At 40.0% G+C, this 27185-nt stretch overlaps 1 protein-coding gene across 2 annotated transcripts in view; it reads right to left on the bottom strand.

The window, feature by feature from the left end:
* The window catches only part of LOC125453035 (NALCN channel auxiliary factor 1-like), a 482123-nt gene that overhangs the window by 104145 nt on the left and 350793 nt on the right, over positions 1-27185 (bottom strand). Inside the window, exon 2 of one of the 2 annotated variants that reach the window (XM_048532080.2) lies at positions 19820-19929. The exons of the other annotated variant lie outside the window; for it this stretch is intronic. Within the exon in view, the coding sequence (XP_048388037.1) occupies positions 19820-19929 (110 nt within the window). The remainder of the gene's footprint in view (positions 1-19819; positions 19930-27185) is intronic. 2 annotated transcript variants of the gene reach the window in all.

Here is a 27185-nt window from a genome sequence, read left to right on the forward strand (position 1 = left end):
CCTCTGATGCTGCCTGGCCCACTGTGTTCATCCAGCTCTACACCTTGTTATATCAGATTCTCCAGCAGTTCCTACTATCTCTAAGAGAATCTGCGAATCGTTTTTGCACATCACTTATGTTTTCAAACTTCAAGAAATTATTCAGTACAAATTACAGACCACTGTTATCCATCAGGCACTTTCCATTATGAGTAAACATAATAATTCCGCTTAACAAGTTCTATTGATACAGAAACAAAAAGATCAAGGAACTATCATAACTTAATTATTAAAGAGCTTAAACCTTTGAGGTAGGAGAGCAGGTGTGTTAGGGAAACAAAAATGAGTCATAAGTTTCCACTGTTAAGGAATTAGTATATGTCTATTAGATAGATACAGGAATTCTTCAATAATTCATATTTATGATCAGTTCAGATAGATCTGTATTTTGAAAAGTGAACACAACAGCTATTAAAACAAAATGCCACTGAGAAAGGTTCACTGGACCCGAAACATTACCTCTACTTTTTCCCCAACAGATACTGCTAGATCTGCTGAATTTCTCCAGAAATTTTTGTTTTTGTTATAGAAAGCTGTTGAGTAGGTTGTAAATACCATGTGACTTTGTTGCTCCTGAAGAGAGTTTGAAAACAATACATGGCTGAATAGGGATATAAGTGAAAGAACTGAATTGTCGTTTTTTGTCCATATTGAACAGAAAGACAAATCTCAATGGTATGTTGGATAAGTGTGAAATTAATCTATTGATCTTATTGTTTTGGCTCCCCCATGCAAATACAAAGACATTGGCTGTCTCAAGCTCACAATAATGAAATGCCACAATACATGACATTGGTCAAGCCAACACACCACTTTATTTGGAAAAGCAATGTGGACTTGCCACAAGTCACCAATGTGATTACACAGTAAGCTCTTGAATACTGACTGTAAAAAATGAGATGGTTATTTACAACTTTGCAAAAAAAAAGCACCTCAAAACATAGAACAGCTAGTAACTATATCTAACCAAGTAAAAGTTTAATATATGAAATAAAGAATGGACATCTGAGGTACGAAAGATGTTGACAAAGCATTTGGGCTCCACTTCAGATTTGGATCAGGGAATCCGAGACACAAACAGTTAACATAGCCTGGCAATGTGAAGGCTACATTTATAATTTCAGGCACGAGAGACTTCTGTTTTATATTTATGAACCATGATGGTTATTTCAATACTCTGTTGCCCCTTTCTTCTTTGTTAATCTGTTGGCGTCCATTGTTGGAGTTTCTTAGTAGACCAGGAGTCATAAACATCTTTGGAGAATAGAAACCAAAAGAACTGGAGATGCTGTAAACCAGGAACAAAAAAAAAGTTGCTGGAAAAGCTCAGCAGGTCTGGCAGCCTCTGTGAAGGTAAAGACAGTATTAACGTTTCGGGTCAGATGACCCTTACTTTCTGAGGAAGGGTCACCAGACCAGAAACATTAACTCTGTTTTTACCTTCACAGATGCTGCCAGACCTGCTGAGCTTTACCAGCAACTTTGTTTTTGTTCTTTCGAGAATAGTCCTTGTCTCTGATGAGTGATCTGTTGTTTCAGTTCAGATCAAAGGCAAAATAAACTCTGTTGCAACCAAAATCGTTTTAAAACTATTGCAAATAATCTCAAAATCAGTGACAATTGAACAATGTTGTGAATCAAAGGCTGAACTCAGTGGGCTCCTGCCAGACATGCTAGTAGTTTCCAACCTTATATCTGCCTTTTGCCTTTTGCGTGGGAGTACATTCGCTGGGTTAAAACTCCCTCTGCCACCCATCACAGCCCCTTGCTAAAGAATGAATCTCAGTCATGTTACCATTCTTAACCGGGCATATTATCAGAGGACATTTGTTCAGACTTTTCGTGACTGGCCTGTCAGAAACATGAAGTGTGTGGGAGGAAATGTGGTTTCCTGGATAGAAAGCTGCTTGAAGACCCATGAAACCAAGATTTAAGAAAAATAGGTAATTGGATATGAAGAAAAATAGTGTGTTTGCAACTTGAAAGGTACAACTTCAAAGAACAATGAAGTTCTGATAAGCTATAGTTTCTAAAAGTATATCTTTGACCGCATTTAATTATAACTTGCCAAAACTCCTGTTGAAAATATATTTGTATCCCATCAGTGTCACAGTAGGCAGGGGACATTGTTCTGTTATTGCAGTAGGTTGGAATGATGTAATTAATTGAAAGAGTAGCACTAACTACTCTGATTAATCTGCAGTTTATTCATTACATTGAGTATTCGCTGATATACAACAGCCAATGCATTTATCAACCACAATGTGCACTGCCACACTCAGTTAAGCTTCTTCAACACCTTTACCAAAACCCATGATTATCACAAAGAAGGACCAGAGCAATAGACTTATGGGAAGATGACACCTATGAGATTCTCCTCCGAGGCATAAATGATACTGGCTTGCACTTATATCACCATTTCTCTTTCTAAATTGTAGAGCTTGCTACATGGCAGCACAGTCAAAGGGAATAATTTGAGGACACCAAATGCAGGGATAGAATAAAAAGGCTCACAACAACTTTATTCAAGGGGAACCATGTTTTGAAGATCAATGCTGATCTCATTAGTAACATCCTGAAATGAGCAATCAAGAAACAGGACAACGGCCAGGGTTCAGTGGAGGGGGGGTGGTGTTGCAGATGGGGGAGCACAGAGGTGATGTTAGATGGCAGTGGCAATGAATCCCTTTAGTATGCTGGCAGAATTCAGGTGAAAAATGCCACCAGTGTGCTACAAATACTTCTGGTCAGCTGAAGTGTGGCTCTACTGTACAAACCTATGCACTGTGTGGAAGGTCAGATGACCAGATGACTGTAAATTAAACTTGCTACCTTGAGTACAGTGTAGAAAGAGAAAGGAGAAGCAGCCGTGGATGGTCTATGGTCAGGTAGGCAGGTACAACAAAGAATGATTGACAGGATGTTCGGTTGAAATGACCCACAAACCTTGCTGTGAGGAGTTGAAATATCTTTCCTACACCACACTAGCCCCTCATCAATTGTTGTCCCATATTTTCATTACCAGTTCTAGACATATGCATCCAATACTTAATTTTGAAAGTACCTTAACTCTAAAAAATCACTTCCAAGCATTCCAAAGAAGCACAACCAAATTGTTTTCCTTCTGCATATGTGCTGCTCCATTAATATTTACTTCTCACTTGCTTTTTCTTGGTGAGCAGTGCAAAATATTTGCCATATACATTCCCATTTCATGCCAACTTTCCAACATGGCCAAGATCTGCAAGACTGTCTTCACACCATTGCTTCTCAAAGGGATACCTGCGGCTTGCCTCTGTGACTGCCAGTTTCTCCTGTCAAGCAACATGGCTCTACCATCACCCTCAATAATTTACATTTGTCTCTGTTGGCTTTTTTAAAGCAAAACCATGTTCATGGGATATAGGCATCTATAGCTAGGTCAACATTTATTGCCAACCCTAATTGCTCTGGAGAAGGTGGCAGTGAGCTCGCATTTTGAACTGCTGTAGTCCTTGGGATGCAGGGTCTACTCAGGGTGCTAAGATGAAGGGAGTTCCAGAACTTTGACCCAGCAGCAGTGAAGGAGTGGCTATCCAGTTCCAAATTGGGTTGCTGTGGAGAGGAATTTGCAGCTGGTGTCATTCCCTCAATCTTTTGAACAGTCTTTCTAAATGGTAGAGGTCACTGGTTTGGAACGTCTTGTTGGAGGACCTTTGGCATATTGCTGCAACGCATCTTGCAGATGATATGTACTGCTGCCACTGACCATCAGTGAAGGGTTGAATGGTGATAGTTTCTGGTTGGCGTGAAAATTAAGAATCTACTTTGTCCCGGATGCTGTTGAACTTCTGGAGTGTATTTGGAGCTGCACACATCCAGTCGAGAGAAGATTAATCCATCTCACTCCCAAATCATGCTCTGTAGGACAGCAGCTGGTGAATTAATTTCCTTAGGATTCCTAGCTTCTGACATGGTTTTGTAGCTGCAGTATTCACATGGCTGGTCTAGTTCAGTTTCTCATTAATAGTAACCCTAAAGATAGGTGGAGAACTCAGTGATTGCGATGCCATTGGAAGTCAAGGGCGATGGATGGATTCTCTCTTAATGGAGATGGTCATTGCCTGGAAGTTGAGTGATAAGAATATTACTTCCCACTTGTCAGTCCAAGCCTGGATGTGGTCCATGTCTTGTTTCATATGGGCAGTGGGTACTTTAGTATCTGAGGATTCTGAAAAGGTGTTGAACATTGTACAATTCACACTTCTGACCTTATGATAGGGGAAAGGTCATTGATAAAACAGCTGGAGACAATTGATCCAAGGACATGACCCTGGGGAGCTACTGTAGAGATATCCAAGAGCGAAATGGTAAACATCCAGTCACCACAACTATCATTTTTGTGCTACTTATAATTCAAAACAAATGGGAGTTTTGTACCTGAATCCCATTGGCTTCAGCTTTGGTAAGGACTCCTTGATGCCATTGTCTGCCAAATGCTACCTTGATGTCAAGGTTAGTCACCCTTGCTCACCTTTGGAATACAGCTGTACATCCATGTTGGGATCAAGGCCGTCATGAGGTCAGGAGCTGAGTGCATCTGGCAATACCCAGAATGAGGATCAGTGAAGTGACTATTGCTTTTTATAGCTGCCTAATAGCACTTTAGATGACCTTCTCCAAGACTTCTCTTAACAAGCCTTGACTAGTTCTGACTTGCCCTATTTGATTTTCCTGGAGTCGATGTGCTTAGTGCTGATGTTTGTAAGATCTGCAGTGCTTGATGAGTATTTGAGCCATAGGCTTGCTTCCTGCTCCTCTCTGTGGCCAGATTCCTCATCTTGGATGGCCCCTACACAAAGAGAAAGGGAACACAGGTGAATAGATCGTCTGCAGTCTGTAGTTCTGCACACTTGATCAAGGTCAAGATGAAGCTGACAAACAGGTTGGCAAAATATGTCTGCTTGTTAGTTACAAACAGTGTTAGGTGTTAGCAGAAAGACACAATTGAAGTTACACTTACCTTACAGGGTTGGCATGAATTCACTCGGCTTTCCCTCACTCAGTTCTACAGCTTTCTCCTAGAAAAACAGAGCAAATAGGTGCTTTCAGCATTAGCACTGAGGAAGGGTGCATTCTTCACTATGCCAAAAATTTAACCTAAAGTTAAAGAAATGGAAAACATGCAAGATGTTTCAGGAACCATAACAGGCCAGTCATCAATCATGCAATAATTATGCTAAGGCAAGGATACCTTAATTTTCATTTGATATCAATCTTGAGCTGCAACTTTTCTGAGAGTAGTGCTGTAGTGATAAAATGTCAGGACTGGTGCTAGTGCTATGAATTACTGGCCTAGCATCTTGCTAAGGTTAGAGTGTATGATGATTTCAGACTATATTCCTTCCCTTTCAGTGGTTGCAGTGTATTCATCCCACCAGTGATTTTTTTCCCTAATGCCTCAGGACTTTTGTGCTTGAATGAGGGACACACAATGCTCCAATCTCTCAGTTACTCTGTGTGACTGCTGAGGATTGCACAGAAAGGGCTATTACCAAGTGTCATCTCCTCTTGTCCCATCTCTAGGCTTTTGTTGGTGAAGAAGAAGATAATTCCGCCAGTTCCTCAAAATTTCCTTCACATGGGTGCTGGACTCCATCAGAAATAAAGTAACACTTCAGACACACACTGCTTTAGTGTGGTTGTGTATCCTTCTCCCTTCCAGGGTAAGACAGGGGGATTGTCAAGTAAGTTATATCAAGCAATTGTCAAGAACTTGGAAATCCATCAATTAGCATTGGTATAGCTGAGAATCCTACAGGTGATATTTTTGGCTCACTTGCTCAAATAGCCCAAATGAACCAAACTGACTTTGAAAATAAAAGCATTCGCTCATTCAAACAAAATAATACCAACTCCAAAATACAAGTTGAAACATTGAAAGACAGGAACTGCTGTAAAAGGGCATTAAGGTCTGAGCTGTTTAGCGTTACCTTAAAAAAAGTGCATTCGCATGCAAAGTGAGAAAAACCAACCCAAGAATAAACGCCTTCACTTGCTAATAAGATATTGCCTATGGAGTAATTGAATTCTCACATGATTGGATCAGCACCAACTGTTGGACTAAGAATACTCACAGAGAAAGAGAGCAATACCAACTCTGGAAAAATTCACAGAGTGGCGCCTACTCTAAAATATTACACACAACTACATACAGCGATATTTCTTTCACACATAACAATTGTACAGAGGAACAGCACCTCAAAATTAACAGCACACACAATGGAAAAGAATAACAACTCCAATGACAGCTTTGGGAGGCAAACAGAAGAATGGCAACTCCAAAATAACGTACACAGCTCACCAGAGCAATAAGAATTTTTAGCTCCAGGAGACTATATTTGCATGTAAAAGTTGAATTTTGAGAGCAAGGCTTTGGGCCAAAGTCAGGTGTTTGATATTTCCTTAGGTAATTTTTTTCAGGAATTAATATGCATGTTTGTTTTGAGCTCAAAGGAAAAAAAATAATCACAGTAGAATAAACTTAAAACCAGTAACAATAAATAACTTGTATTACTTTTTTAACATACATTTACTTTATAAAATTACAAGCTATATACATTCATCCAGGACAAGTAAATATGTAACACTGACTGCAACACATTCAACTTCATGTTGAAAATCATTTTGATCACCATTTATATCGTCTCATTCCGATACACTGGTGGAATAACATAATCAAGTACTTCTTAATTGTCTTTATGTATCGCATCAACATCAGTAGAACCACAGCTTTGTCGATGTGATTTCACCAGTGATCAACCTCTGTACTATTGAGTGCATTTAAAATGCCACAGTTTTGGACCTCAGGTATATATTAGCCTTATTGGTTGGCTGAAAGATTGATGTATAAATTGGTGGAGAAAAGATCTAAAGATTCATGTATGTACCTTCAAATTAATGCAATTTAATAATTTCTGATCATTAATAACCAGAGCTCAGATTCCTGAAAAACTAACACCTACTTCTATATAAGATAGAGGACAATTTCTGTTTCAAAAGCCGAAGCCATGGAGTCAACTTTTACACAAGCATATACAATAACTGCACATACATTGGAATGAAACAAAACAAACTCTGGAGTCACAGTGTTAACACTGAGCCTGATATCACAGATTCAATAATCACACCACAAGCAGAAGAATTGAGCAAAATCAAAGCAGTGTAACAGCATTCACAACTAAGCAGAGCAATCCCAACTCCCATACAAACTTATTCTCCCTCCACAAATCAACACATACTCAGAAAAGCAGGCAGCATAATCAAAGACCCCTTCCACCATAGTTATAATCTCTACCAACCTCTTCTGCCAGGAAGAAGATACAAAAACTTAAAACGTAAGTCATAACAGATTCAAGAACAGCTTCTTCCCTGCTGCTTTTAGACTTCTGAATGGACCTCTCAGATTTCAAATTTAATGTTGACCTCACTCTTAGTGAACCTTCTCTGTAGCCATGACATCTTCTTCCTGTTCTATTAACCAATGCATTTTGTATGGAATGATCTGTCTGTACTGCACACAAAACAAACATTTCACTTTGTGAAGGGTCTAGGCCTGAAATGTCAGCTTTTGTGATCCTAAGATGCTGCTTGGCCTGCTGTGTTCATCCAGCCCCACACTTTGTTATTTCGCTGTTTCTAGGTACAACTGACAATAATAGATCAACTCAAAAAAACTCCTGATTAGATTCATTTAACCAGAAAAAATGCACCAACAGAAGAACAATGGAATTCACTCCTACAGAGAAAAAAGAACAAATACATAATTTATAATGAAACTAAGATCTAAAAATCCAGGATTACAACACACCATCCTTAAGTGTAAATCTTGTATGATGCATGGAAATAGAAGCAAGTTAAGCATATGAGGGAGAAACAGATAAGGAAAAATGAGGAGGCTTGAGCGGTATAGCTAAATGGTCTGATTTTGTTCAGTTTGTTTTATGTAATTCAATATAACCCCAGAGAAAGACTCCAGCGTAACACAAACGATTTGACAGAGAAAAAGCTCCTGCAGCACAATAACATTCAAGTCCAAGTAGCAACATCAAATCCATAATAACATACACAACTGAACAGATCATCACCCACACTGGATTATGAAGTTTTACATTTAGACAGAGCACAACCAAGAGCAGAAATACAGCATTCACCCCCAGACACCAACTCCAAAATAACACCTAAATATTGTAACATTAAATCTAAAGTGAAAGTATTCAGACAAAAAAAGTAAAGCCAAACTTAATATAATAGCACTCACAGGCACAGCAGCATTTACTTCTGTGTAATCTTCATAAACAAAGAAGCAAAATGGGCTCCAGCATAACACTCCGATAAAACCAAACCGACTTCAGAATATTGCATACCCCTGAACATCATGGGGCGGCACAGTGGCTCAGTGGTTAGCACTGTAGCTTCACAGTGCCAGGGACCCGGGTTCGATTCCAGCCTCGGGCAACTGTCTGTGCGGAGTTTGCACACTCTCCCCGTGTCTGCATGGATTTCGTCCGAGTGCACCGGTTTCCTCCCACAGTTCAAAGATGTGCAGGCTAGGTGGATTGGCCATGCTAAATTGCCTGTAGTGTTCAGGGGTGTGTGGGTTATAGGGGAATGGGCCTGGGTGGGATGTTCAAAAGGGCAGTTTGGGCTTGTTGGACCGAAGGGTCTGTTTCCACACTGTAGGGAATCTAATCTAAACATAAAATCAACTGCAGCAAAGCAACATTCATACCCAAATCAAAGAATACATACAGTGTGGAAGCAGGCCTTTCAGCCCACACCAACCCTCTGAAGACCATCCGACCCAGGCCTGCACCCCTACGATATCCCAGGCTAATCCACTTTGCCTGCACATCACTGAACACTATGGGCAATGTCACACGGCCAATCCACCTGAACCTGCACATCATTAGACTATGGAAGGAAATTGGAGCACCCAGAGGAAACCTGTGCAGGCACATAGAGAACATACAAACTCCAAACAGTCAGCTGCCCAAGGCTGGAATCAAACCTGGGTCCCTGACACTGTGAGGTAGCGGTGCTAACCACTGAGCATCATGCCACGTCTTCAACTGTAGTACGAAACACACACATCACTGAACAAAGGAACAAGAACTCGAGAGTAATAACACACACACACACTTGAACCCAAGAACAAAAACATTTACATAAGAAAAGACCCATAGTAACTCCAGAATAATAATGTGCACACTTAAATTGAACTACACCAAACTAATATCAAACAATTCATATAATATCAGGAGAAGCCCACACAAACCTGAGTAGAGAACCAGTGGCTCAGAAATTCACATTCACGCCTATAAACAAAGCACAAACTCCAGAATAAATGCATATGCTCCAGGACAAAAAAAAATTACCAACTACTGAATAGGGCAGAGAATCAAACCAAGGTACACCAGTCCTGGAATAACTAACGTGCTCAAACAGGACATAAGCTTCAAAATAACACACGCCATCAAACAAATCTACATCTGTCGACTGCAGTATAATCCATATGATCAAACAAAGTGACAGCTTTATCACAATAACTCACAAAATTACAAGGAGCAACAATTTAGAATAATGGTGTTTACACCGTGACAGAGCAACTTCTACTCCAAACAAAGACAGTCACTAAAGCAGAGGGACATCAACCACTGAATATATTACAATTCTAACAGAGCAATAATAACCTCAAAACTACAACTTTTAAACTAAACAGAACAATGCTAAATCCACAATAAAACAGAACTTAATATAGCACAGTGTATATCAAAATAGCACTCACAACCAAATGAAACAGTCTTCCATAATAATACAGATAAGTGGACACAGCATTTTTTTGTGTAGAATAATAAATAACACCAAATAGAATAACACCATTTCTAGAATAAGAGCAATCCCAATCTAAAGAGAACAAGAACAGCTATAGCATAAAACCCTCCTCTCTCAAACACAACGCATATAGCAATTTTTTTTTCTGAAGAAGGGTCTGTTTCCACACTGTAGGGAATCTAATCTAATCATAAAATCAACTGCAGCAAAGCAACATTCATACCCAAATCAAAGGCCCAAAACATTAGCTTTCCTGCTCATCTGATGCTGCTTGGCCTGCTGTGTTCATCTGGCTCTACACCTTGTTATCTCACATAGCACAACAATTATTTCAAAATATCAGAGTCACACTGACAACACGTTTAGCCAGGCACAGGAACATATTCTTTGACAAGTGCACAATCTCCAGCACTGTTTGTGACTCCTCAGATGCTGAAGCAGTCCATGTTCAAATGCAACAAGACCTAAAACATAATCAGGCTTGGGCTGAAAAGATGCAAGTAACATTGACACCACACAAATGCTAGGCAATGACAATCTCCAGTGAGTGGTCAGTCTAACCACTGCCCCTGGACATTCAGTGGCATTACTGTCACCGAATCTCCATCTATGAACGCCCTGTGGGCTGCTGATGAGAAAATCAACTGGACTCACCACGTAAACACAGCGGCTACAAGATCAGGTCAGAGACTAGGAATACAGTGGCGAGTAACTCACCTCCTGGCTCCCCAAAGCCTGTCCACCACCTACACGGCACATGCCAGGATTCTGATGGAATGCTCCCCACTGCGTGAAGCTCCAGCAACTTGACACCATCCAGGGCAAAGCAGCCCGCTTGATTGAATTCACATCTGGAAACTTCCATCTCCCCTGCCAGTGACGTGCAGCAGCAGAATGTGCCATCTACAAGATGCACTGCAGAAATTCACCAAAGGTCTGTACACATCACTTTCCAAGCCTTCAATCATTTCAATCTAGAAGGACAAGCAGATACATGAGAATGCCACCCCCTGCAAGTTCATGCCACTCACCATCCTGAATTGGAAAAATATCACAGTTCCTTCACTGTTGATGGGTCAAAATCCTGAAAATCCCTCCCAAAGGGCATTGTGGGTCTATCTACAGCACATGGCCTGCCATGATTAAAGAAGGCAACTTACTACCATCTTCTTAATGGCAACTAGGGATGGGCAATAACTGCTGGCCAGCCTGAGAAGCCCGTATCCAACAAGAAAATAAAAAAAAACAAACTTACTTCATGCACAACAGAGCAGTGAAATAACAATGGATTAGCAGAACTAACAACCAAACACAGCAACATCTCTTCCAGGTTTGCATCATTCATAGCTGAACAGAGGAAAATCCAACTCCCAAAAAGAAGCACATTGATAAGGCAAATGGAATGAAAGGACTTGAGAATAACACACACATACAGACAGCAAGGACTACTCCAGAATAATAACATGTGCATCCAGCAGTGAAAATATAAATTCACTCAAAGAGCAATACCCAGAGGAACACAAAAATAACTGTGCGTCAAAACAGAACAGCCCTAACTCCAGAATAACAGGCTTCATACAAGCATAAAGAATACCAACTCTAGAAAAATAGTCTGCACACCAAAAGCACAACAGCTTCCAGAATAACAACGCATCTAAATGAAGCCAACAACTGCAGGATTATGCAGTACCCATTCAAGCAGAGCAACACCAATGCCCAGATAATGGTAACCAGAACTGACGCTTATGTCACACATTTAAAAGAGGAATATGATCCAGGAATTGGGTAAGAAGAGTGATACAGTTACAAAAATTTGTTTTATTTTGCCACAGGGATAGAAATCAGTATAAAAGGTCAAAAATCCGAACGAAGACGTGCATCTGAAAACAGGAGATCAAGGTACAATGGTTTAGGGAGAGAATTCCAGAGCCCAGGCAAAGGCAGCTGAAAACATGCCTGTCAGTTACAGTGACTAAAATAACCACAAGTTATAATTAGGAGAGGGGATATACGTTGAAGCCTTGTGTGGCTGAAAGAAGTTGCAGAAATAATGAGTGGCAAAATCAAAAAAAGCTCGAAAGTTTTGTCATGCTCATGTTATATGAACAGGTCGCTAAATGTGAACTATGTAAATATGTAATCAATATATTAATATACATATAAACTAGAAATAAACATTTTTCTGTAAATTGTAAAATTGTAGAGAGGTCGGATTACTTTTTCTTTCATGTCAAAGGAAATTAAAAGACCCTGAATTATTCCCACAACTGGAAAAATCTTGAAAAGTCATTAGAAATGGAAACAAACATTCTGGATATTCATTTGGCAAGTATTCAAAATACACACGGCTCTTTCTGTGGTTAATAGCTACACATTACCAACTAACTAAAAGACTAGCTACACCATACTTTTTTTTAGAACCACTAAATTGAAATATTTAAAATTGATGTGAAAAGATCTTACTAAGATGATATGTGGCTGTTATCCCCAAACTAATTGATTTAACATTCAGAATCACTTTATGAAGACATTGGAACGAGATGCTTTGTCACATGTCAGAAGCCAGTGGAATTCAACAAGCACAACAAATGAAATTTGGAATGAGTTAAGGTATAGACATCACAGAGTTTTGGACAAAGAGTAGAAGATGGGAGAGAGAGTTAATGGGAACTGCAGATGCTGGAGAATCCCAGATAACAATGTGTGGAGCTGGATGAACACAGCAGGTCAAGCAGCATCTTAGGAGCACAAAAGCTGACGTTTCGAGGGATTGGGAGAGCATTGATATAATCAAGCCTCGAAGTAGCAAAGACACAAATGGGGGTTTCAGTAGTAGATGAATTGGGATAGGATGAAAGCCGAATGGTGTTGTAGTGGTCAAGTAGGAAATCTTGATAGTGCAGGAATGTGGTTGGACTTTTAGCTTAAGGTCAAACACAAACATCGAGGTTTGGGAATTTTCTTGCTCATATTGTGATGGGGAACGAAAAAGACATCAGTCAATGGAGATTTTGGTGGCAATCAAAGATTTGGGCTTCAGTCTTCCCAATATTTTGCTGGGGGATACTTCTGTTCATTATCTATTGAATGTTAATCAAGGAATGATGGAAATCAGGGGCTGAGGAGTATTCCAAAAATTGGAGGGGAAATACTGAATGTCATTGGTCTACATGTAGAACCTACAGTTGTAGTAATGGATTATGTCATTGAGGGACAATGTGGGGTTAAGAAACGGATGGTTGAGAGAAGGAAAAGTAGATCACTGGGGTATTCCAGAGATTCAGAGAAAAGAAATTATTGCAGCTGATTCCGAAACTATGGTTAAAGAAGTAAACATTTGTATAAGCTAGGGGAGTTCCACCGAACTGCACAGTGGACAGCATACATGGAGGAAAATAGCGTGGTCAGCTATTTATGATTGTGGAGAAGTTGTGAAGGATAAGAGAAGATAGTTTATAACAGTTTATTCTTATTAAAGAATACCCGTTGTCACTTTAACCAAGATTGTCTTTGCATTTTTGGCTAGGCTAGAAATCAGATTGGACAAATTGAAGCACAGAGTTGTAGAAAACATTAGTGTGGACTTCAAACACAATATCAAGTTCAATAATTTGGAGAGGACAAGAAATAGCAATGGAGTGGTGTTTCACAGGATAAGAGAGGTCAAATTAAAGTTTTTTTGATAAGAAGTTCTGATTAAATGAAAAATATGTACAAATGGAGGGGGAGCCAATAAAAAAAACAGTATAAGCAAACATGGAGCCCATGTAGTCATCAGTTTAGTTGGAATATGGTTGATGGAGCAAGTAGTAAACATAATGAACAATTTAAAGTTAGAGAGAGCATTACAGAAGATGGGATAACATTTAGAGGAAGACACAAGATCAGGACTACTGTAGTAGAAACTTCTTTAAGATGTTTATTCTGATGGACTAAGGAAAAGGAGGAAGGAGACATAACCAGTGAAATATATGAATTTGTCCTTGCAACAGAAAAGTTTATTATCTGAGTTGACGGTGATACAGACAGGGGAGAGTGATCCAAGAAGATGATTTGTAATATTATTTCCTGAATAAACTTTGATGAGAGAACAATTTTAGTGTTGGAGAGCAAATTTTGATAATATAATAAATCTTGCCAGTTCTGGCAATGGATGATTAAACCAAGTGTTCACCAATAATGTTCAAACATATTTCCCTTGGACTTAAGGGAGTAGAATTGAGGGTACACCACGAGTTAAGTGGGGGAACAGAGACCAACAGTTCTAATGGAAACTAGTTTATTAAAGATCACTCAAAAAGGGTGATTTGAAAAAACAAAATAGCAGCAAAAATGTCACATTGGATTGTGGTTCAAATATTGACTCTTTGGGAATTTGAAAGTGCAATGCAAAGTGGCTTGACGAAGAAATTTTCCTGGGATGAAGATGGAAGGAGAAAGGGGTTATAGGAGGAGAGCAATAAAACAAAACGATCATGTATTATCAGCGAATGAAAAGTTATTTCAGTGAAAGCAAGGCTACTGGGTAGCTCATTTGATTGGATGGCTGGTTTATAATGCAGAGTGATAACAACAACATAGCTTCAATTCCTGTATCAGTGGAGATTACCATGTAATATTCCCCTTTATCAAACTTTCCCCTCAACTGGAATGTGGTGACTCTCAGAATAAAACACCAGCAGTCATCTTTCTTTAATGAGATTGTAGCCATTCGGTCTGGTAAGACTATGGTAAATTTACCTTTATTTAAGTGAAAACGTCATCTTGCATTTAAATGAGAAAGTTCAGAGCAAAGACTTTAAATAAGAAGCATGATTGGTATTTCAAGCTAAGATACTCGAGTAGGAAAAGGTACCAGAGAAGTAGGGAAATAGATCACGTTGTGGCTTAGAGAAAAGAGCAACATCATGAGATGACTAGTTTGAGCAGGTGAAATTGTCGAAGGTATTGGCAATGAGACTTCATTGAAAGGAAAGGGATCACCCCACAGCCGTCATGATTTGAATGCCAACGAGATTGTTCACAATCAGTTCCCGGATTAGACGAGTTTTATGCACAAGTAAATGTACATAATTCAGGGTGAAGAAAGGAGAAGTGTGATCCACTGGCAGCGTTAATAGGATCTGAGCTGGTATCAGTGAGGGGAGAGCAAGGGATGTTGCCAAGAGGTGCTCACAACAGGAGAAAAGGGCCTGAAAGGTCGATGGAAAATAGAATAGGCAATCATATCTTTTCCATTGGTGATCCTTGCAGTGGATGTCTGGGGTGCATAGATGGAAGTTTCAGGATTACAAAAGCGTGAATTAATCATCAATCAATGGCATGAGAATGGAGGAGGTGATAACGGCGAAGAACCTGAGTTTATCGTGGTAGGTTGCCCAAAGAAAGGCATTGCAATGGTGGGAGAAGTAAAGAGAAAAGAATAGGAAGGAAAATGGGCAGCAGATGTGGTGGGTTTGGGTTTGGATCAGTTCCAAAATACACACACAAATTAAATCATTTGTGGCCAGGATACACACTAGATCAGATGATAATACTTCGAAATACATTTTTAAAGAAAGGAATACAACTCATGAATTAAAACTGGATTTAAAATCAGTAGTTTTCAAAAAAGAATTCCAAAATAAAATAAATACTTATTTGTATTAAAAGTAATTGATGTTGAAGCCAAATATTTCTCTGATGTAGTGAATGAATTTCTCAGGAATCATGGCAGATAGATCTAACAGCTGAAGTAACAATGTGCGACTTCTACAACTGTTCAAATGGAAGATTAAAACTTTGTTCAAATCACAAATTTTGAAAACGAAGTAGCTTGAGACTCTGCGTAATTCTTTCCAAAGATAATTTCTGAACAATGGTATTTCCTTGAAATTGACCACAAGTTCCAGAATGGCCCACATAGGAGATTGGTGAACAAAATTAGGGCACATGGTATTGGGGCAAAATACTGAGTTGGATTGAAATTTGGCTGGCTGACAGGAAGCAAAGAGTAGTGATAAACGGGTCCCTTTCGGAATGGCAGGCAGTGACCAGTGGGGTACCACAAGGTTCGGTGCTGGGACCGCAGCTGTTTAAGATATATATTAATGATATAGACGAAGGCGTTAGAAGTAATATTAGCAAATTTGCTGACGACACAAAGTTGGGTGGCAGTGTGAAATGTGAGGAGGATATTATTAGAATACAGGGTGACTTGGACAGGCTAGGTGAGTGGACGGATGCATGGCAGATGCAGTTTAATGTGGATAAATGTGTGGTTATACACTTCGGTGGCAAGAACAGGAAGGCAGATGACTGTCTAAATGGAGTTGTTAGGTAAAGGGGAAGCACAACGAGATCTAGGTGTTCTTGTACATCAGTCAATGAAAGCAAACATGCAGGTACAGCAGGTAGTGAAGAAAGCTAATAGCATGCTGGCCTTCATCACAAGAGAAATTGAGTATAGGAGCAAAGAGGTCCTTCTGCAGCTGTACAGGGCCCTGGTGAGGCCATCCCTGGAGTATTGTGTGCAGTTTTGGTCTCCCAATTTGAGGAAGGACATTCTTGTTATTGAGGGAGTGCAGCGCAGGTTCACAAGGTCAATTCCCAGAATGGCGGGACTATCGTATGTTGAAAGATTGGAGCGACTGGGCTTGTATACTCTTGAGTTTAGAAGGATGAGAGGGGATCTGATTGAAACATATAAGATTATTAAGGGATTAGACACTGTGGAGGCAGGAAGCATGTTTCCACTGATGGGTGAGTCCAGGACCAGAGGACACAGTTTAAAAATAAGGGGTGGGCCATTTAGAACAGAGTTGAGGAAAAACTTCTTCACCCAGAGAGTGGTGGATATATGGAATGCTCTGCCCCAGAAGGCAGTGGAGGCCAACTCTCTGGATGCTTTCAAGAAAGAGATAGATAGAGCTCTTAAAGATAGTGGAATCATGGGTTATAGGGATAAGGCAGGAACAGGATACTGATTGTGGATGATCAGCCATGATCATAATGAATGGTGGTGTTGGCTCGAAGGGCCGAATGGCCTACTCCAGCACCTATTATCTATTGTCTATTGTCTATTAATAACTTTATCAACATCATTATTGTCAATTTCAGTTGCTTCACTGGGTGAAGTGACTAAATTTTGACTGTGTAACGTCTGAAGGGTAGATCGGATCTAAAACGTTGCTAGTCATGATCGCCATCCTAAACAGCACCATCTCCATGCTGATGTGAGATGTGAGATTCCTGGCTTCTCTTTAACCCAATCACAACTCAGCTGATGAAACTCAGGATACAATCTTAATGAAATGATGCTGAGGAGCCCTACTGTAGATCATTGTCACGGCAGCCATGTTCAAATCATTTTGAATCAATCAGAAGGTCCAGAATATGAACAAACAAATCCTTTAGCTGGACCAAGGCCAAATTCAGACAAAAAGTTCACCTGTAAAATAAACTTTAGAGAAAAAAGTACAGCGTGCCAAACAGAATAACGTGAATAAGAGATAGTACGAACTACTAATGCTGGAGAATCTGTGATAACAAGGTGTACAGCTGGATGAACACAGCAGGCCAAGCACCATCAAAGGAGCAGGAAAGCTGATGTTTTGGGTCTGGGCCCTTCTTCAGAAAAAAGGGTCCTTCTTCATTTTCAAGGACCCATTTTCTGAAGAAGCGTCTAGACCCGAAACGTCAGTTTTCCTGCCCCTGTGAGGCTGTCTGGTCTGCTGTGTTCATCCAGCTCTACGCCTTGTTATCTCAGAACAACTTTAATTCTGGTTTAACAGCATCCACACACCAAAAAATGGAATGAGACAAGCCACTGCCAAGGCTAACTTTGAAATATTAAGTTTCACATTGAATGATACCAACCCCAGAATAATAACATTCTAATCTGAACAGGACAATAATTACATAAACAGCATACCCAATAAGAGCCACATGTACAAAAAAAACACAAACACAATTGAACAGAGCAGTACTTATCCAGACAGACAGCAGCCATGCACCCAATGAAGTGACACCATCTGCAGAGCAACAGCATGCATGCTGGGCAGGGAGTGATATTAATTCCAGAACATTCATTCTCTTACCTGAACACTAATTCAAGCACAACAGCATGCATACCAAAAAGAAGGCACCAATTTCAGAATGAATGTTCACACACCAAAACAGAGCAGCATCAACACTACAATAACAGAAAACACATCAAATGTGCACTGTTAGCTCCAGACTAACACATACAATTGAGAAGGGGGGAACACCTACTCCAAGAACTCTCACAAAAGTAGAACAGAGCAACATCACCACCATAATAACAACATTAATTAATAAACAGAGAAAGACAAATTCTCAGCTTGCATACATCTACCAGAGAACAATGTAATCTCCAGAAAAAGGGCATCCGCACTCAAGAATGTAACTTGTAATCTAGAGTAACATGGGCATACAGGACTGAACTGCATTGCCATGTGAATAATAGCAAAGCTGAGCAGGACAACACCAGATCTAATGTCTTACACACACGCACACACACAAACACACACGCACACACACGTGCACATATACATACACATAGTGTGCATGTGCACACATTTTTACCCAAAGGCATGTGCACTCCAGAGTATAACCATTCATAGAGCAGAGTAGTACCATCATCCTACGCCAAAGCATATAGTCAAATGAAGCAACACAAACTTCATATTAATAAACACACATGCACATGAGGCCCATGAGAATAAATCATTCACGCTTGATTAGAGCTAGAGGAAATTCAGATTAGTCACGTTCACACCCCAGCCGAACAGTAGAAACTCCAAAGTAACAGCTTTCATATATGTAAAGCATATGAGAAGCTCAACAAAAGCAGCATTTACTACAAACAGCTTCAACAAATTTTGACTGAACATGAACAACGCGTTCAGAGCAGTAACACTGTATGGATGAACAGAGCCACCCCAATGCCAGCTGGATAAATATGTACCAACAGGGCAACACTATTCCAATTTAACAGTGTTCACATGTGAACAAAACTACAACTCCCAATTAACAACATTCATGCATCACCAGTGTCACAATAACTCCACAATAACACAATTCACATGAACTGAATGATGGCACATTCAAAATAACCATTCCTGCACCTAAACAAGCAGTATATCTACTGGACCAGCTGCATTCACACAAAAGAAAAGATTGCACAATCCAAATTGATGGCATTCACAAACCCAAAGCGACATTTTCATCAGGACAAGGGCAGAGCAAAGGCTCAGGAATGCAGTTTGCACACCAAGAACTCCACAAAAAGAGCAACCACACCCAATGGGGCAAAACCACATTGCTAGAACACGGGTATCCAAAAACCTGAATCCAAAAATAATGTGAACTCTGGATTTAACACCACTCGAAACTAAACTGGACAAAATTACCATCAAAACAATAACCTCCACGCAACTAAATTGACCAAGACTAACTATCAGATAACAGGAGTTATACTGCAAATAGTATCAAACTGCCTGTGAAATAAATGACATTAACATGCCTGTAAAAAGTCAACATATTCTCCCAAATAACAGCATTTACACCATGAAGAGTAACACCGGCTTCACAACAACAGCATTCAAACAATCAAATGGAGCATAGCATGCTCTAATGTCTCAGCACATATACACACACACACCTGAACCAAACAGTCAAAAGACCAAGTCACATACTCAAATTTACACTTGTTCCAAATTCATTTCACTCACATCATGGTGGCGAAAAATAGAATCTAAATACTGGCACTTGTAAACTCAAGTATAGCAACACCAGTCCAAAATCATGTCACTCACACACCCGAGCAGAGCAAAATGGAAATAAAATCATAAAAAGATAGTCAAATATGGATTCATGAAGGGAAAGTCTTTGTAATCTAACTTACTGGTTTTCTTTGAGGATGTGACAAAAGAGCTTGATCGGGGTAAGGCTGTGGTTGAAGTATACTTGGAATTCAGTAAGGCCTTGGATACTGGTCTTCTGGCCAAGCTGGTACTGAAAATAAAGAAAGCGGGAATCAGTGGAAATATTTTACAATGGATACGTAATTGGTTGACCGATAGAACCCAGAATGTACTGGTACATGGATTATAAGCAGCCTAGGAGAATGATATCAGTGCATTCCCACAATGGTCTGTTTTGGAAACTCTTTTTAAATATCTTCATAGAAATCTGGAGCTAGGAGCCTCAAGCACACTGGCTAAATTTGCAAATGATACAAAACTAATGGACGTGGTAGACTCAAAAGCTAAACAGGTTGAGCTACTGGTGGACCAAATATGGTTTAAAATTGGGCAGAAAAATCGCAGATGGAATTCAATGATGAAAGATTTTTTCACATGGGGATAAAACATGTAGCTGCATTACTTGAATGGGAATAAAAGCTGGAAATGGAAAATGAGAAAAAATAGAGACCTGGAAATTTCTGAATCAGAACAAACTCAAGGAATCATAACAATGCTCTGAGATAGTGCAGTAAATAAATTAGATGCTGAAAATACCAATAATTTCAATATGGAGCCAGAAAAGTGAAGTAATTCTGCCCTTTTAGAAATCTTTGATGTGACTATACTTAGTATTGTGCACAATTCCGATCACAACTGTGAAAAAAAACGGTGTAGCAATTGAAAAGGACACAGAATGGGCCAACCGAAATGATGAATCAGGTGAAAGAAAATTTGATTGTGTAAATTGAAAGTTTTCTCACAGATAAGGGGGATTATGACAGGTGATTTGATTGCTGGTTTTCAATAGTTCTGAGAAGTCTAGATAATGTAAATCATTAAGGCAGCTCACCTTGTCCAAAACAGAGAAAAATCTGAGAAAATGGCCTACACTTGAAGTTGTTCAAAGTTATCTGTGGAAACTGGGAGAATGATTAATCTATTTAACAGGTCTTTTAGAGGGATGGTGGGTACTGTTGGTATTAATTAATTCAAAATGAAATTAAATAGACTTCTTTCAAAAAAAAATTCTGTGGTACAGCATATGAGTAATTTGAGCCTCAACAAATGGTTAGGAAGAACAAAGGGTGAGGCATAGTTTCTGCTGATTTGCCAACTTAGATTATCCTCAATTCCTGTGCAGATCTACTGTACACTAATTGGGGCAATTGATTGCCTTGAATCATCAGCAAGCCGACTGTCATTGTATCATGCAACTACCAGGGTGCTGGAAGATGAACTAGGAATGTTTTTAGTCATTCTTTCACCCATCAATCCTTGTGTTCCTAACAATAACACTGGAACTCCAACTCCCAAACAATTTTAAGATGATCAGAAGACCTAAATAGTACAACACCAAACTGAAAATAGAACACATAAACTGAGCAATGCTGACTGTAAAGAAATGTGTGTGCTAAGTCAGAGCTAACTTGAAAGTACCATTACTGACTAACACTAACTCTAAAAATCACACACATTGAGAAAAATTGTTTCTAAATTGAAACTTACATATCTTTAAGGGTAATCTATACCAATTCTAAAATAGTATCATTCCATGTAAATGACTGAATATGCTGTCCTATATATGTGAACATTGAATGCACAATAACAGCACACATTCACAAAGCAGACCAAGACTGAATGTCAAATGATGCTCACCCAGAGCAATACTAACTCTAAAGTATTATCTCTTACATTGTAAGAAGGCAACACAGATTCCAAAATAGTTGAATTTACATATTCAAGCCATCAAAACCAATATAGAAGTCATTCATGAACTTGAATAGAATTACACAAACTAGTAAGCAGAATCCTGAATTCAATACCGACTATACAGTGATATTAATAACAAACTGTGACACCAAGTCTACAATAGGATTCAAACATCCAAACACAGTGAATGGTACAAGACTTCTTTTCAAAGAATAGGCCTCATGCACCTGAAGAGTGCAACATGATCCTAAAATAACACCCTCCACAATGCCAAAGGCAACAACAGCATTTTTGTAACAACAGCATTCACACATCTGAAGTTACCAATACCAAGAGTTAGCCTGCACCACTTGCAACAAAAAAAGAGAAAAATGAATTGAGAAATGTTGATGCTGACAAATCCTAACTAAGTAACCGTTCAATAAACAAACCAAGCAAGAAAGCCTTTAATGTAACACTACACACAACTGAACAGAACAATACCAAGTCAAAAGAAAACATGCACATCCCTGAACAGAGAAATACCAGTATTATTTTCTATTCCTACACGGAATGTGGGCTTTGCTGGCTGACATTTGTTGCACATTCCTACTTGTTCTTGAGAAGATGATGTCAGCTGCTGCCTTAAATTGCACTGGTATATGTACGTAGAGCCACAATGCTGTGAGGGAGGCAGTTCCAGGATGTTGACTCAGTGGCGGTGAAAGAAAGGTGGTACATTTTCAAAGGTAACAAGATATAGAGCTGGATGAACACAGCAGACCAAGCAGCATCACAGGAGCAGGAAAATTTCGGGCCTAGACCTTTCTTCAGAAATGGGGGAGGGGAAGGGGCTTCTGAAATAAATAGGGAGTGAGGGGGAGGTGGATAGAAGAATAGAGGAGAAGATAGGCGGAGAGGAGACAGACCAGTCAAAGAGGAGGGGATGGAGTCAGTAAAGGTGAGTGTAGGTGGGGAGGTAGGGAGGAGATAGGTCAGTCCAGGGAGGATGGACAGGTCAAGGGGTGGGATGAGGTTAGTTGGTAGGAGATGGGGTGGGGCTTGGGGTGGGAGGAAGGGATAGGTGGGAGGAAGGACAGGTTAGGGAGGTGGGGACGAGCTGGGCTGGTTTTGGGATGCAGTAGGGGGAGGGGAGATTTTGAAGCTTGTGAAGTCCACATTGGTACCATTGGGCTGCAGTGTTCCCAAGCAGAATATAAGTCGCTGTTCTTTCAAAATCTCATCTAGCTCTACACCTTGTTATCTCAAATTCTTCAGCATCTGCAGTTACTGCTATCTCTGGTACATTTTCAAGTTAGCCGAGACTAGATTGGAAGGGAATTTGCTGAAGATTGCAGTATTTCCATGCATCTACTGCCTTTCTACTTCTAGATGGTGATAGTTGACATGTTGGAAATTGTTGTTTAAAGGAGCCTTGTTTAATTCCTGCTCTGCATCTTGTAGATGTTATACACTTTTGCTGCTGAGCATCAAAGTTAATGTTTGTGGATGTGGTGCCAATCAAATGAACTGCTTTGTTGCGAATGCTGCTGAGATTAACTCATTCAGCCAAGCTTTGAGGTATTCCATCACATTCCTGACCTCAACCTTATGGATGGTGGACGGGGTTTAAAGTGTCGGGAGGTGAGATACTCATTGCAGGACCTCTAACCTCTTTCCTGCTCTTCTACCCACAGTATTAATATGACTAGTACAGTTCACTTTCCAGTTAATTATAACCCTCAGCTTAGCGATATTGGAGGATTCAGTGATGGTACACCATTTAATTTTAAGAAGTGATGGTTAAATTCTCATTTGTTAGATATGGTCATTTCCCGACACTCAGGCAGCATGAATGTTATTTGTTGCTTGCCAGCCCAAGTCTGGATAATGCCTAGGTAATGTCTTGCTGTATTCGGACATGGACTGCTTCAGTGTCTGAGGAGTCATGAATGGTGCTAAACATTGTGCAATCATCAGCGGACATCACCACTTCAGACCTTGCGTTGGAAGGAATGTCATTGATGAAGCCGTTGATGGTTGGGCCTTGGTCACTAGCCTGAGGAACTGAGCCGAGATGACTGGCCTCAAAATCCACAGCCATTTTCCTGTCAGCTTGGTATGACTCCAACCAGCAGAGAGTTTTTTCCTAATTCCCATTGACTCTAGTTTTATTAGAGCTCCTCAATCTCACAGTTGGTCAAATGCAGAATTAATCCCAAGGGCAGTCACTCTGACTTCATGTCTGGAATTCAGCTCTTTTGTCCATGTTTGGACCAAGGCTGTAATGAGGTCAGGAGTTGAATGACCCTGGTGGAACCCAGATGGAGCATCAGTGAGTAAGTTATTGCTAAGCAAGTGCTGGTTGGTGGCAGTGTTCATGATTCCTTCCATCATTTTATTGAAAATCAGGATGGCTGAATTAAATTTATCCTGATTTTTATGTGCAGGACATACCAGGAAATTCTCTGCATTGTTGAGTAGGTATCAGTTTTGTAGCTCTATTGGAACAGATTATCAAAAAGATTTGATAATGTATGTTGCTTGTGGCAGATTGTGATGGGAAGAATGAGGAGATGAGAAATATATGTCTAAGTAGGTCCCTTTCTTCATTCACAGGATGAGGGACATTGCTGGCGAGACAGCATTTATTGCCTATCCCTAATTGCCCAGAGAACAGTTAAGAGTCAACCACATTTCTGTGAGTCTGGAGTCACATGTAGGCCAGACCAGATAAGGATGGGAGTTTCCTTCTCTAATGCCAGATGGGTTCTTCCCGACAATCAACCAAAGATTCACGTTCAATGTTAAATTCTTAATTTCAGATATTTATTGAATTCAAATTCCACCGTCTACTTTGGTGGGGTTCAGACCCGGGTCTCCAGAACATTGTCCGGGTCTGGGGATTAACATTCCAGTAATAATACCACTAGGCCATTGCCTCCCCTAAAAGTAAACATCACAGACTTGAAGATAACAAAGTGTAGAGCTGGATGAACACAGCAGGCCAAGCAGCATCTTAGGAGCACAAAAGCTGACGTTTCGGGCCTCGGCCCTTCATCAGAAAAAAGCTGATGAATGGTCTAGGCCTGAAATGTCAGCTTTTGAGCTCTTAAGATGCTGCTTGGCCTGCTGTGTTCAGCCACCTCCACACTTTGTTATCGCAAACTTGGAGATGCCTAGCTTCTTCATAAGTGACTGCCTGGCGTACATCATCTGTGACTCTAGTATGTAGGGGAATAGAAATACCTCGAGGCACTTATATATAAATTACTGAAAGTTGTGATGTAAGAAATCAGGCCTTAAATGAACAGTTTAAAAAGGAACAATGATTCCTTTTATGAATAATTGAACTGAAAGGCAGTGAAGTACGGTAAAAATGAACCAAACTTTGTTATATCACACGTGCAGCACTGTGAATATTTCTAGGCTCCTTTAATTAAAAGGATAAGGTGTCATAGAAGGTGCTTAAAATTTGACAAGATTGATCCAGAACTAAGAGGTGAAACATTTGAGGAAAAGCTGTGGCTGTTTTCTGTAGAAAAGAAGACTGCAGACAGTCCTCATTGTGGGAGAGGCCAAAACTAGGAGTCTGAAACATAAGTTGGCTGCCAGTAAATCCAGTAGGAAATTCCTGAGAAACTTCTTTCCTCACTGTCGGCTATTGGGTAGAACACACCGCCACAAAGAAGACTTCAGGTGACTATTTAAATGAAAGGGAAGCTACAAGAGAAGGGAAGGAACAGAATGTGTTAGATGAAGTAGGGTAGGAGGAGCATTGTTTGGAGAATAAATGCCAGCATGGGCATTTTGGAATGAATGAACAAACACTCACTCCACTCACGCGCCCAAACACCGCAGCATCAACCCTAAATTGGCAGCACTCATGCCACTAACAAAATAATACCGTACCTGAAATTCCAAACAATTCCAAACAACACGGCTGAGTCCCAAATAACAGCACTCACAATCCCAAATAGCAAATTGAATCCCAAATAACAGCATTCACAATCCCAAACAGCATGACTGAGTCCCAAATAACAGCACTCACAATCCCAAACAGCAAATTGAATCCCAAATAACAGCATTCACAATCCCAAACAGCAAGACTGGCTCCCAAATAACCACACTCACCATCCCAAACAGCAAGGTTGAACCCCAAATAACAGCACTCACAATGCCAAACAGCAAATCTGAATCCCAAAAACCACACTCATAATCCCAAACAGCAAGACTGAATTCCAAATAACAACATACAAATCCCAAACATCAAGTCTGAGTCCCAAAATATAGCACTTAATCAAATAGCATAACACCAATCCTAAAATAATGGCACTCAGACAACTGAATCAAGCAGACTGTTAAATAACAGCAAATAAACATCCACATGAGCAAACTTAGCAATAAAATAACAGCATTTACACAATAGACAAAGCAAGTCAAGCTTATAAAATAGCAGCAGGCATATTCCTAAATAGAACCAAAGTGACACTAAAAAGCAGGGGAGTTATCCCCATGTTCTGTTAATATTTATCCTTCTATCAACATCACAGGGAAGCAGAAAAGGTGGATAATTTTTAACTCTGATTTGGGCTGGAAGTAGGGTTTCTGACGCTGGCTAGAATATTGCAGAACCATTATCCTGCAGCAGTTTGTGGGAATTTCCTCTGTTACAACAGCATCCACACTTAAAACTTCATTGGTTACAAAGTGCTTTGGGAAAAGCTGCTGTTAGGAATTGATCCAAATAAATGCAGGTCTTTTCATGACATTTAGTTACATGGTCACCATTAAGCAATAACTCTAATCCCAGAGTTGTAAAAAATTATGGAATCCAAATTTCACCATCTGCCATGGTCGAGTTCAAACCCATGCCTCGTTTGGGCAGGCGTTCTGGATTAGTGGCAGTGACATGATCACGTTGTCACCTCCTGTCCACATTATTTGTGAACTGCAAATGTTTTCACTCATACAATAAGCAGCAAGTGTTCAACATCCTGAAGCTGACTGGGAAGCGGGTTTTGTCCTGCCTTAACTGACAAAAACATTAAGATTACCATGTAAGCTTCCTGTGTGACCTGTTAAGAGTCAGGATGTAACCAGTTAAAACTTGGCTGTAACCTGCCTGTTAGCTGTCCCATGAAGCTGAGCACTGGCACAGTTATAGCACCATGACCACCAGATGCATGACTGAACAAACCATCAGCATGCTAAAGACATGGTTCAGGTGCCTGAAGGCTAGGATATCCAGAAAAACATTTGGTGCATTGCATTCTGCACAACATTGCACCTACTGCAGAAGGAACGAGATGCTGAAAGCACATTTGAGGAAGAGGGTGTGGCGGATGATGAGGAGGATGATAGCAATGTCAATGAAGTGCCTGCTGCTCACATTTATCCTGGTTCCTTTTTTACCTTTATTAATATAAGGTTCACTTGGTAACTATCACTGGGCTGATGTAAGAACGACAGTCATTTGCAATGTCACTGACATAAAGCAAATTTCAAACCAGGCAATGCATATGTCCCAGAAGTCAATTAATGATTTCCCATTCATCATCAAGTAAGTTAAAAAGGTGAGCTACCACCCAGCAACCATGAAAAGGAAAGTGTTAA

Source organism: Stegostoma tigrinum, chromosome 6 (assembly GCF_030684315.1).
Source record: "Stegostoma tigrinum isolate sSteTig4 chromosome 6, sSteTig4.hap1, whole genome shotgun sequence".
NCBI classification, from domain to species: domain Eukaryota; kingdom Metazoa; phylum Chordata; class Chondrichthyes; order Orectolobiformes; family Stegostomatidae; genus Stegostoma; species Stegostoma tigrinum.